Source organism: Entelurus aequoreus, linkage group LG27 (genome assembly GCF_033978785.1).
Source record: "Entelurus aequoreus isolate RoL-2023_Sb linkage group LG27, RoL_Eaeq_v1.1, whole genome shotgun sequence".
In the NCBI taxonomy this organism is placed as follows: domain Eukaryota; kingdom Metazoa; phylum Chordata; class Actinopteri; order Syngnathiformes; family Syngnathidae; genus Entelurus; species Entelurus aequoreus.
In genome coordinates, this window is record NC_084757.1 from 13,371,798 (window position 1) to 13,385,815 (window position 14,018).

Below are 14,018 nucleotides of genomic sequence, written 5' to 3' on the forward strand. Positions count from 1 at the left end.
TTACTTGTCTTATTTTGAATGAGAGTAATAAAATATTTTTGAGTAAGGTTCTAAAAAAATAGAACAATGTACTTTTACTTAAAATATAAGTTGAGCTACAGCCACACTGCCCTTTCTCTATAATTAAAAAATAAATATAAACTCTAAATACATTTAAAACATTTTTTTTTTTTTGAAACAAATGCTAAACACATTTGAAATATTTTTTAAATGAGTAATTGTCCCCGTCGACCGTCAAAGAAATGTGACGTCCAACAATATAAGCAACACACTTGCACACACTGACAATAAAAGGCAGTATTTACAAAAAGTTGTGCATTCCAGTTTATTTTATATCAAATCTCCCCATATTCAAACTGTCTGTTGTACAAATTAAAAGTGGACTTTTTAACATGCGAGACAGAAAAAAAACAAAAACAAAAAAAACCTGTGATGGCAGAAGACTGACGGTAAAACCCACACGGATCCCCCTCATCCTTACCATACCCTCCCCGATATTTAAAAAACAAACCAAAAAAACAAACAATTTTTTTAAATTTTTCCTTTTTCTTTTACTATTTTTACATGGCGACGGAAGCGATGACGACTCGGTGGGTTTGTACTTGAGAACACATGACAGGAAGTGCTCAGACACGGCAGGGTGGGGGGAGACAGCACTCGGGGGGTCATTTTGTTTAGTTGTTTTTTTTTAAATATCTCCCTCTATTACGCAAGAGAGCGTAATAGAGGGATGCGTGTGTCATCGGAGAAAAAAAACAACAAAAAAAGCACATAATTGCTTCCTAGGTCCTCGCTGTTTGTAAACATTGACCTGTTAAAGCTGAGACATGCTAAGCTAACACACACACACACACACACACACACACACTGCAACGAGGAGGGTGTTGTTATCGGGAGAGTAAGGCACTTGGGAACTCCCGATAACTGGGCTACATGTGTTAACGCCTTGGCTACATCTGCCCTGTGTGTGTGTGTGTGTGTGTGTGTGTGTGTGTGTGTGTCAGACGGCAAGCAAAAAAAAAAGGCAAATAAAAGCAGGCGGTGGCGCAGAGGTCTGTGTGTGTGTGTGTGTGTGCGTGCGTTTAATTTATCATCTTGCAATTATAGTGTCTCCTGTGTGTGTTTGACCTTGGCACATACAAATAAAACCCTCCCCGCTTCTTGCATAAGGCTCGACGCACTCCAGTCCAAGATGGCGGCAGCAGGAAATTTAAAAAAAAGCGTTAAAAAGCGGCGAGCGAATCGCGGAGCCGGACGTCTGTGTGGCACGCAGAGATGAGTGGCCGTGTTAAAAACAGCAGAACGAAGGCGAAGCGCACGTTGAACAAAAAGGACTGAAGCGGACTGTAAAGTGCAAACTCCCAAGTGCTCGAGTGTGTGTGTGTGTGTGTGTGTGTGTGTGTGTGTGCGTGCGTGCGTGTGTGTGTGTTCCTGTGGAGAAGCTATCTGAATTAAAAGGATATCTTACATTGTTTACAACGTGTCCTCCGGTCGGCAAGAGTGTGCAACAAACAAAACGATGGTAAAAAACGCAAAGGCCCCGCCCCCCTCGCCACCTGATGGCTAAAAAGTATGAAGTATGAAGTGAGGAAGTTGCGGCGCTTCCTCCTTTTGAATCCAAAGCGCTTTTTTTTTATAATTAATTCATCGTCTTCGTCGCGGCGCCTCTCAAAACGTGGAAGTAATTGTTGATTTGTTTTCCTATCCTCTGTCGTCCGAGTCAAGGGTTCCGATCGGCTCCTTCCAATATACAAAAGCGGGCCAATCAGAGCGCAGCCCTTTTTGTTTTGGACATTTTGGTTTTGGCTGCGTGGAGCTCCGCCTCCTCGCCGCCGCCTCTCCCAAGGGCTCGCTCAGCACCCGGGTGACAAGTCTTAAGGGTCCACGTCCTCAAGGTCGCTCTTGGAGTCGCCGAGCATCATGGGAGACTCAGAGCCCTGGCAGATAAGAAAGTAAATACTAAAAAACTTTAAGAAGACCACTTTTTTTTATCCTAATCTTGTGTTGCCTAAAATTCTAATTCAAATGCATTTTTTTGTAGATTTACAATTTAAATACGACTTCTCAAGGAACTAAACATATTCTGGCTTTTGTCGTAAGATTACCACTTTCAACATACTTATGTTGTAAAATCATCACTTTTACTATCAGAACACAGCTTTTGTTGTAAGATCATCACTTTGGTCGTAAGAAAACAACTTTTGTCGTAAGATCATCACTTTTATCGTGAGAACACAACTTTTACATACAATATCCAGTTTTGTTGTGAAATCATCACTTTTATTGTAAGAACATCACTTTTGTCGTATAAACACAGCTTTTGTGGTAAAAACACAACTTTTAACATATGATAACCAATTTTGTTGTGAAATCATCAACTTTGTCGTAAAAACACAGCTTTCTCGTAAGATCATCACTTTGGTCGTGAGAACATCGCTTTTGTCGTAAAAACAACTTTCAACATACGATAACCAATTTTTTTGTGAAATCATCACTTTTGTCGTAAGAACACAGCTTTTGTCGTAAGAACATCACTTTTTTTGTAATAACAACTTTTAACATACGATAACTAATTTTGTTGTAAGATCGTCACTTTTGTTGTAAGAACACAGCTTTTGTCGTAAGAACATCACTTTTGTCGTAATAACAACTTTTAACATACGATAACTAATTTTGTTGTAAGATCATCACTTTTGTTGTAAGAACACAGCTTTCGTCGTAAGAACATCACTTTTGTCGTAATAACTTTTAACATACGATAACTAATTTTGTTGTAAAATCATCACTTTTGTTGTAAGAACACAGCTTTTGTCGTAAGAACATCACTTTTGTCGTAATAACTTTTAACATACGATAACCAATTTTTTTGTGAACTCATCACTTTTGTTGTAAGAACACAGCTCTTGTTGTGAGATCATCACTTTTGTCGTTAGAAGACAACTTTTGTCGTAAAAAGACAACTTTTGTCGAAAGATCATCACTTTGGTCGTAAGAACACAACTTTTGTTGTAAGGTCATCACTTTGGTCGTAAGAACACAGCTTTTGTCGTAATAACAGAACTTTTAACACGCGATAACTACTTTTTTTGTAAGAACACAGCTTTTGTCGTAAGAACATCACTTTTGTCGTAATAACTTTTAACACACAATAACTAATTTTGTTATAAGATCATCACTTTTGTTGTAAGAACACAGCTTTTGTCGTAAGAACATCACTTTTGTCGTAATAACTTTTAACATACGATAACTAATTTTGTTGTAAAATCATCACTTTTGTTGTAAGAACACAGCTTTTGTCGTAAGAACATCACTTTTGTCGTAATAACAACTTTTAACATACGATAACCAATTTTTTTGTGAACTCATCACTTTTGTTGTAAGAACACAGTTTTTGTTGTGAGATCATCACTTTTGTCGTTAGAAGACAACTTTTGTCGTAAAAAGACAACTTTTGTCGAAAGATCATCACTTTGGTCGTAAGAACACAACTTTTGTTGTAAAATCATCACTTTGGTCGTATGAACACAGCTTTTGTCGTAATAACAGAACTTTTAACACGTGATAACTACTTTTGTTGTAAGAACACAGCTTTTGTCGTAAGAACATCGCTTTTGTCGTAAAATCAACTTTTAACATACGATAACCAATTGTTTTGTGAAATCATCACTTCTGTTGTAAGAACATAGCTTTTGTCGTAAGATCATCCCTTTTGTCTTAATAACTTTTAACATACAATAACCGATTTTGTTGTGAGATCATCACTTTTGTCGTAAGAAGACAACTTTTGTCGTAAGATCAACACTTGGTCGTAAGAACACAACTTTTCTTGTAAGATCATCACTTTGGTCGTAAGAACACAGCTTTTGTCGTAATAACACAACTTTTAACATATGATAACTAATTTTGTTGTAAGATCATCACTTTTGTCGTAAGAACACAGCTTTTGTCGTAATAACACAACTTTTAACATACGATAACTAATTTTGTTGTAAGATCATCACTTTTGTCGTAAAAACACAGCTTTTGTCGTAAAAACATCACTTTTTTTGTAATAACTTTTAACATACGATAACTAATTTTGTTGTTAAGATCATTACTATTGTCATAAGAACATCGCTTTTGTCGTAAAAACAACTTTTAACATACGATAACCAATTTTTTGTGAAATCATCACTTTTGTCTTAATAACACAACTTTTAACATACGACAACCGATTTTGTTGTGAGATCATCACTTTTGTCGTAACAAGACAACTTTTGTCGTAAAAAGACAACTTTTGTCGTAAGATCATCACTTTGGTCGTAAGAACACAACTTTTGTTTGTTTAAGATCATCACTTTGGTCGTAAGAACACAGCCTTTGTCGTAATGACACAACTTTTAACATACGATAACTAATTTTGTCGTAAGATCATCACGTTTGTCGTAAGAACAGAATTTTTAACATACGATAACCAATTTTGTTGTGAGATCATCACTTTGGTCGTAAGAACACAAGTTTTGTTTGTTTAAGATCATCACTTTGGTCGTAAGAACACAGCTTTTGTCGTAATGACACAACTTTTAACATACGATAACTAATTTTGCCGTAAGATCATCACGTTTGTCGTAAGAACAGAACTTTTAACATACGATAACCAATTTTGTTGTGAGATCATCACTTTGGTCGTAAGAACACAACTTTTGTTTGTTTAAGATCTTCACTTTGGTCGTAAGAACACAGCTTTTGTCGTAATGACACAACTTTTAACATACGATAACTAATTTTGCCGTAAGATCATCACGTTTGTCGTAAGAACAGAACTTTTAACATACGATAACCAATTTTGTTGTGAGATCATCACTTTTGTCGTAAGAACACAGCTTTTGTTGTAAGAATATCGTTTTTGTCATAAGAACACAGCTTTTGTTGTAAGAATATCGTTTTTGTCATAAGAACACAGCTTTTAACATACGATAACCAATTTTGTTGTGAGATCATCACTTTTGTCGTAAGAACACAACTTTTGTCATGAGAACATCACTTTTGTCGTAACAACAACTTTTAACACACGATAACTAATTTTGTTGTAAGATCATCACTTTTGTCGTAAGATCTTCACTTTTGTCTTAATAACACAACTTTTAACATACGATAACTGATTTTGTTGTGAGATCATCACTTTGGTCGTAAGAACACAACTTCTGTTGTAAGGTCATCACTTTGGTCGTAAGAACCCAGCTTTTGTCGTAATAACAGAACTTTTAACACGCGATAACTAATTTTGTTGTACGATCATCACTTTTGTTGTAAGAACATCGCTTTTGTCGTAAAAACAACTTTTAACATACGGTAACCAATTTTTTTGTGAACTCATCACTTTTGTTGTAAGAACACAGCTTTTGTCGTGAGATCATCACTTTTGTCGTAAGAACATCGCTTTTGTCGTAAAACAACTTTAAACATAAGATAACCGATTTTGTTGGGAAATCAACACTTTTGAAGACAACTTTTGTCGTAAAAACATCACTTTTGTCATAATAATAACTTTTAACATACAATAACTAATTTTGTTGTTGATCGAAAGTTGATCACTTTGGTCGTAAAAACACAGCTTTTGTCGTAAAAGCATCACTTTTGTCGTAAAAGCATCACTTTTGTCGTAATAACTTTTAACATACAATAACTAATTTTGTTGTGAGATCATCACTTTTGTCGTAAGAACACAGCTTTTGTCGTAAAAACATCACTTTAGTCGTAATAACAACGTTTACCATACAATAACTTATTTTGTTGTTGATCGAAATTTGATCACTTTGGTCGTAAGAACACAGCTTTTGTCATAAAAGCATCACTTTTGTCGTAATAACAACTTTTAACATACAATAACTAATTTTGTTGTGAGATCATCACTTTTGTCGTAAGAACACAGCTTTTCTTGTAAGAACATTGTCTTTGTCTTAAGAACATAGCTTTTAACATACGATAACCAATTTTGTTGTGAGATCATCACTTTTGTCGTAAGAACACAACTTTTGTCGTAAGATCATCCCTTTGGTCATAAGAACACAGCTTTGCCATAATACCACTTTTGTTGTAAGATCATCCCTTTTAACGTACAACAACCGCTTTTGACGTGAGGTCACCTCCTTAAATGTAAGACAACCGCTTTTGTTAAGATCATCACTTGTCGTAAAAACACAACTTTTGTCATAAGTACACAACTTTTAACGAACAATAACCAATTTGGTTGTGAAATCATCACTTTTGTCGTAAACACAGCTATTGTTGCAAGAACATCACTTTTAACGTACGGCAACCACTTTTGTCGTACGGTCACCCCTTTAAATGTACGACGACCGCTTTTGTCGTGAGATCAATACTTTTGCCGTACTTTTACCAAATGTTCACCTTTTCTTGAAAAAAAAACCCTAATTTGATTCGTAAGTCTAAGTCAAATCATACTTTTTTGCTCCCTATCTTGTATTGAGTAAAATCTAAATTATAATTGCATTGCTTAAGTTTACAATTTAAATACGACAGTGTCTCTTAATCGTACGACTTTCTCTCGAAAGTTTACGACTTTCTTGAAACACATTTTTACTCATTAAATCATGACTTTTGTCATACTGCTGATTTTGTCAAACGATCAGCTCTTTTATTGTAACATCACAACTTTTTTGTAATGAAAAATTTACTTTTCTTGCAAAATGTAAACTTTTTTCTTTTAAGATGACAAATTTACCACTATAATAACAGTTTACTTTGTCATATGATTGATCAACTTTTGCCTTTTTTTTCTTAAAAAAATTGGGACTTCTGTTGTTTATTATTGATTATGCCTTTTTGTAAGGTCACGATCGTAAAAAAACATTTTAAAAAAAAAGCCCTTTATTTTCAAATGTGGACTTTTTGTGGGTACCGTATTTTTCGGACTATAAGTCGCTCCGGAGTATAAGTCGCACCGGCCGAAAATGCATAATAAAGAAGGGAAAGAACATATATAAGTCGCACTGGAGTATAAGTCACATTTTTTGGGGGAAATTTATTTGATAAAACCCAACACCAAGAATAGACATTTGAAAGCCAATTTAAAATAAATAAAGAATAGTGAACAACAGGCTGAATAAGTGTACGTTATATGACTCATAAATAACTAACTGAGAACGTGCCTGGTATGTTAACGTAACATATTATGGTAAGAGTCATTCAAATAACTATAACATATAGAACATGCTATACGTTTACCAAACAATCTGTCACTCCTAATCGCTAAATCCCATGAAATCTTATACGTCTAGTCTCTTACGTGAATGAGCTAAATAATATTATTTGATATTTTACGGTAATGTGTTAATAATTTCACACACAAGTCGCTTCTGAGTATAAGTCGCACCCCCGGCCAAACTATGAAAAAAACTGCGACTTATAGTCCAAAAAATACGGTAAATGATCCTAGTTATAATATATCAACTTGATTCCAGCAGTATAATTCAATGTGTAATTAATTCAGTGTGTGGGACACGATGCAGCAGTGTGTCACAGGTGTGGTCGGTGTGTCACCTGTCGCAGGCTGCGGTCTGCGTTCTCGTTGGCGGGGCTTCCGTCTGAGCCGTTGCTGCTGCCTGACTGCTCCTTCTCGTTCAACAAGGCTGTGGCGTAGGCCAGCGTGTCCTTCACACACACAAGTATTTTTATGAAGGTGATAGCAAAAAATAAAAAGTACGGCAATAAAGCTCAGGGACACTCGTTACAATGAAAGACGTGTAGTGTTTCAATGCACAAACCTGTGCCGAAATAGTGCGCTGGAAGCTCTTATTGGTCGACGTCTCATTGGACACGTTACTCTGAGGGGTCCAGTAGTGTTCTGTCATCTGAAGGCAGAAGACAGAAAACGGGGTCAACACGCAGGGTGAATGAATGAATGTTCTTAAAACATCTTGCCTTCTTCTGGAGCCACTGCACCGCCCAGCTCCAGTGACCCGACAGGTCCTTGAAGTAGTCCTTGGCAGGAGGACACCTGGAGGGACACAAGAGCTTTGTCTTGTTGGTGCTTCAAGAGCAAAGAGGGGATGGCTGTTGCTGCTACTTACTTCTGGGCCAGCGTGACCAGGAACTTGACGCACTGATAGCACCGCCTGCTGTCCACGTTGTTGCTCTGGTGCATCAAAGCTGAGGAGACAAGAAGTTCTTGTTTCTTCTTCCATGGTCATATTTGAGCAGTTGACAGCGGTGGTGAATAGTGATGTCTATTTTTTTAGTACCATTTCCCAATTGGGTCGGTCCAGGAGGACTGTTCAGATTCTGGACAAATGCTACAGCGATCAATTTTTTTTTTAATCCCACTGACCGTCGTCATTATGAAGGCACAGCTGCTACGCATTAAAAAAAAAAGACACGGGTCGGATCTAATACCGTATTTCCTTGAATAGCCGCAGGGGCGCTAATTAATTTAAAACCTCCTGTCACTTCGGTGTTTACCCGAAGCCGGCAGGATGGCCGTGCATGCGGTAATTATTTAAAAACCTCTTCTCACTCCGGCGTTTACCAAAAGGAATGCGGTAAATTTAGGCGTGCGCTTTGAGTGTGATGTAAGCATACCATCATGAAAAGCACATTTAATAAAAAAAACGTTATTATGGTCTTACCTGTACTTATAAATGGAGTCCATTTGCAGCTCCTTCTGACCAAAAGCATCGATAACTTGTTTATAGAAGTCTTCCTTATTTTCTTTCTTCAGTTTTAAAAGTCTCTCTGTCTCGATGGAGATATTCCTTTAATTATTACCTCCTGCTTCGACTGAAAGTCCAGTTTAGAAAACTGTTTTATTTTAGATACCGGTATGTAATCCTCCATGTTAAAAAAAAAAATCTCTTGCTGCGTGTAGTCACTTCTTCTGCAGTACCGGAAGTCGCAAGAAGGATCACTAGCGCGGTAGCGCCCTCTACCACCAGGAGGCGGGAGTCATTTAATGACTTATACAGTATTTGACACACGCAGATACGGTATATTAATAAAACATAGCTACTTACTGTTCTCTTTAGCATACTGTACCGGTATTCAATAGCTTGGACCTTAAATCCTACTGAATAGCTCTTTATGTTTTTTCCTTTGTGCGATTGCAAACTACTGAAATCAGCTTCCTCCATTTTGAAAATGAGGACAGGTAAAGCGTCACTCGTGACGTAACTAATTTGACCCGGCAGAAGTTCTAGCCATATGCTAAATATTTTGCGAAACGAGTTTGACCCGGCGAAAATTATAGACATGCGATAATAAAATTAATATTTTGCAAAACGAATTTGATCCGGCGTTAATAATGAACCGGCGATAAGGCCAAGCATGCGTTAATTATTTTGAGAAACGAGTTTGACCCGGCTGTAATTCTAGACGTGCGAATACTATATTCCCTGCGCCAATTCAAGGAAATACGGTAATCACAAATAAGGAAGCAACACCACATAAAAGTTTGTTACAACGATATTTCCTCCTCAAAAGTCACACAAGATTTAGTGTCAGTTTGATATAAACGACCGTCGCAACTAGAGATGTGCGATAAATGCTTTAAAATGTAATATCGGAAATCATTGGTATCGGTTTCAAAAAGTAAAAATAATGATTTTTTAAAACGTCTCTGTACAGGGCGGTACATATCCGGTAAAACATGCACGTAGGGCATACCGATTTTCCCGGGAGACTCCCGAATTTCAGTGCCCCTCCCGAAAATCTCCCGGGGCAACCATTCTCCCGAATTTCTCCCGATTTCCACCCGGACAACAATATTGGGGGCGTGCCTTAAAGGCACTGCCTTTAGCATCCTCTACAACCCTGTCGTCACATCCGCTTTTCCTCTATACAAATCACATAACACACATAAGTGAATGCAAGGCATACTTGGTCAACAGCCATACAGGTCATGCTGAGGGCGGCCGTATAAACAACTTTAACACTGTTACAAATATGCGCCACACTGTGAACCCACACCAAACAAGAATGACAAACACATTTCGGGAGAACATCCGCACCGTAACACAACATAAACACAACAGAACAAATACCCAGAACCCCTTGCAGCACTAACTCTTCTGGGACACTACAATATACACCCTCCCCCCCACCCCACCTCAACCGCCTCATGCTCTCTCAGGGAGAGCATGTCCCAAATTCCAAGCTGCTGTTTTGAGGCATGTTAAAAAAAATAATGCACTTTGTGACTTCAATAATAAATATGGCAGTGCCATGTTGGCATTTTTTTCCATAACGTGAGTTGATTTATTTTGGAAAACCTTGTTACATTGTTTAATGCATCCAGCGGGGCATCACAACAAAATTAGGCATAATAATGTGTTAATTCCACGACTGTATATATCGGTATCGGTTGATATCGGAATCGGTAATTAAGAGTTGGACAATATTGGAATATCGGATATCGGCAAAAAAGCCATTATCGGACATCTCTATAAATAAGCGTGTCTGTAACTTAAGAATGCAGATATAAAATGTATAATTTAAAATGTGTTCAAATTTAGAAAACAGCTAAAAATAAATGTAGGGCAATGTAAAAGGCATAACGTGGCATTGTTGTCTTACCTTTCCCCTATCCCTCTGCACCCGAAACGGTTATATTTTTCTCTCTCTGTTACAATAAACATTCAGGACTGTTGAGTAACTTACAAATCCAGCAGGGGTTCAAATACTTATTTCCCTATTGTTAGCCTTCTGTGAGTAAATCGGTGACTTACCCAGTAGGCCTTTCTCTGATTCAAAGGCGTATTTGAGTCTTTGGGACTGTAGTGGGTCCTCCACAACCTGAAGTAGACCAATTAACACTAATTAGCATAGCCAATCAGTGACAAGTGTCTGTATTAAGGTCGCCTCATGACTCACCAGGATCTCCTGCAGCATCTGAAAGACGTTCTTCAACTCGTGAGGCGGCGCCGTCTCCAGCTGCGTCTGCAAGAGGCGCACATCGAGTGTTCAAAGCGGAGACAAACACGAGAGGGGGTCTTGACGAGGTCCTGATAGGTCACCTTGAGGAGCTGCAGCACTCCCAGGGAGAAAGGCTCGTTGCAGTAGGAGCAGTACGTCACCATGCTGATGAGCAGGGTCAAGGGGCCGGACAACTCTCGCATGGCGAACATCACCTGGAGGGCAACACAGGAAAAGGAGATTTCTAAATGAATAAATCATGTACACACTAATGTTTTATTATTTGAAAAATATATATATAATTTTAAAGCCTTGTTGGCTATTTAGCAAGACTACACTAGAAAACTACACTGCTGATGAGTGATCCATCTTGGTGCAAACACGGATAAAAATAGGCATTTATTTAACCTTTTGCTAGTTTGAGTCATATTGACTAATGCAAATGTTCGAATCCTGTCTGTCTATTACAGCGGAACCCCTCTAAGTCGGTTACCAAAATCATCCAGTCTTGGTCCACCGTGTTATTAACGGTAAAAAGTACCTGCTTTGATCAACCCATCTTGTCCACATCACATTTGAAATCGAAAGAGGTCCACTTCTTAGTCCCTGGCCCTAAGCAACTATTGATCTTAAGGCCCCTCCATTACAATTTTTTTTCTCACACTTTATATGAAACTTTTTAAATCCAATTTGAATTTGATTTACCGTATTTTTCGGATTATAAGTCGCAGCTTTTTTCATAGTTTGGTGCGACTTATACTCTGGTGCGACTTATGTGTGAAATTATTAACACATTACCGTAAAATATCAAATAATATTATTTATCCCATTCACGTAAGAGACTAGGCATATACAAGCAATCGTCACACACACACACGCGTCAACCAATAAAAATTTGGCGGGGGCGGGTCATGGCAGAAGTGCATTGTGAAAAAAAAGATGCTACCTGCTATTACGTCCGTACCTATGAAAATTGATCATTTCAACATTGGCGGTTACTTATAAAAACTGAGAAGGGCTGAACAAAAATGGCACCGAAAGGGAAATGATATACTGCAGGTTCCAAGCTGGAAGTAGTGAAATATGCAGCAGAAAACAGCAATCACTATTCTTTATTTATTTTAAATTGCCTTTCAAATGTCTATTCTTGGTGTTGGATTTTATGAAATAAATTTCCCCCAAAAATGCGACTTATACTCCAGTGCGACTTATATATGTTTTTTTTTTCCATTATTATGCATTTTCGGCCGGTGCGATTTATACTCTGGAGCGATTTATAATCCGAAAAATACAGTATTTTTTGTGCATGAAATAAATTCAGTGGAAATTAATTGTTTATTACCGTATTTTTTGGACTATAAGTCGCAGTTTTTGTCATAGTTTGGCCGGGGGTGCGACTTATACTCAGGAGCCACTTATGTGTGAAATTATTAACACATTACCGTAAAATATCAAATGATATTATTTAGCTCATTCACGTAAGAGACTAGACGTATAAGATTTCATGGGATTTAGCGATTAGGAGTGACAGATTGTTTGGTAAACGTATAGCATGTTCTATATGTTATAGTTATTTGAATGACTCTTACCATAATATGTTACGTTAACATACCAGGCACGTTCTCAGTTGGTTATTTATACGTCATATAACGTACACTTATGCAGCCTGTTGTTCACTATTCTTTATTTATTTTAAATTGCCTTTCAAATGTCTATTCTTGGTGTTGGGTTTTATCAAATACATTTCCCCAAAAAATGCGACTTATACTCCAGTGCGACTTATATATGTTTTTTTCCTTCTTTATTATGCATTTTCGGCCGGTGCGACTTATACTCCGGAGCGACTTATAGTCGGAAAAATACGGTCATTTATTTTTTGGGTGCAAAATAAAATGACCTAATTCAATCATAAATTTGCATATAAAGTCGTTCCTTGTTTATCGCTGTTAATTGGTTCCAGACATGATGAATGAATGAATTTCCATGGAGTAGGAATCATTAAGTATAATTCAGATATTTTCATAGATAAAATTTAAAAAAAATGTTGACAACATTTTAAATAAGTTTTTCAACTTTATGAGACATGAAATAAGACCCTCTAGTAGGGGTGGGGGAAAAAAAAATCAAAATTGCAATTTTTATTTATTCATCCATCCATTTTCTACCACTTGTCCCTTATGGAGTCGCGGGGGGTGCTGGAGCCTATCTCAGCATTCCCATTCTAAATCACCTCATAATTATCTAAAATCAATGTATTTTAATTTTAGATAGAAAATACCAATCAAATTTAAGACCCTAAAAAGAGTTACAAATTATCAGTAAAAAGCCTGAAAAAATGTTTTTTAAAAAACATAGAAATATCAATGGCCTGTTCCAGAGGCTAAATTTAAACCAAGAGCTGTCCTGTCTACATGTAGACGGACATACTGTAAATCAGGGGTGTCCAAACTTTTTCCACTGAGGGCCGCACACGGAAAAATTAAAGCATGTGGGGGCCATTTTGATATTTTTCATTTTCAAACCATAACAAAATATATGGATTTTTTATTTATTTTACCTTTAGGGGACCATAAAGGGTCTCAGTCATTAAAATGTTAAAAATAAGTCAGATTATTATTTGTTTTAAATTATTTAACACTTACAGTAAATCTCTATATCAACTTCAAGTTGATATAAAGTAATACAAATTTTAAAAAAATGTTTTATGGCTTTTCTGTCAAAAACAACTTAGTTTTTTATAGTAAAATTGAAATATGCAGTATTTGGTAATTAGAGCCCTAAAAGATCAATAATGCAGGACACCATTGATTTTAATTCTTTCATATTTTTGAGTAATCACAGTGAAAAGATAAATAAAAAAATCACTAAATATATTTGGGATCCAAAAGGTGCCCCACTCATAAAGTGATACATTTTTATTAGGTTTTTCTTTTACTTTCAACACTTAAGTTACGAGATCAACTTCAGATATATCTGTCGATTTTATGCTGGAACAATTATTTTGTTTGTTTTATGCGCTTTTGTCAAAGAAAACTTTGATGTTTTTATATGGCTACTACACAATATATGCAATATTTACCACATAAAACAGTATAAAGTGAAATATTTGA

General features: G+C 36.7%; 1 protein-coding gene across 3 annotated transcripts in view; it reads right to left on the reverse strand.

The window, feature by feature from the left end:
* Window positions 1–300: 300 nt before the first annotated feature.
* Window positions 301–14,018, reverse strand: part of usp24 (ubiquitin specific peptidase 24) — a 119,769-nt gene continuing 106,051 nt past the window's right edge. For all 3 annotated transcript variants that reach the window (XM_062038943.1, XM_062038944.1, XM_062038945.1), the window contains 8 exons: window positions 11,010–11,123; window positions 10,867–10,932; window positions 10,722–10,788; window positions 8,073–8,151; window positions 7,924–7,999; window positions 7,767–7,853; window positions 7,543–7,653; window positions 301–1,937 (listed from right to left, as the gene is read on the reverse strand). In XM_062038943.1, the coding sequence (XP_061894927.1) occupies window positions 1,875–1,937; window positions 7,543–7,653; window positions 7,767–7,853; window positions 7,924–7,999; window positions 8,073–8,151; window positions 10,722–10,788; window positions 10,867–10,932; window positions 11,010–11,123 (663 nt within the window). In that variant the 3' untranslated portion in view covers window positions 301–1,874. The remainder of the gene's footprint in view (window positions 1,938–7,542; window positions 7,654–7,766; window positions 7,854–7,923; window positions 8,000–8,072; window positions 8,152–10,721; window positions 10,789–10,866; window positions 10,933–11,009; window positions 11,124–14,018) is intronic.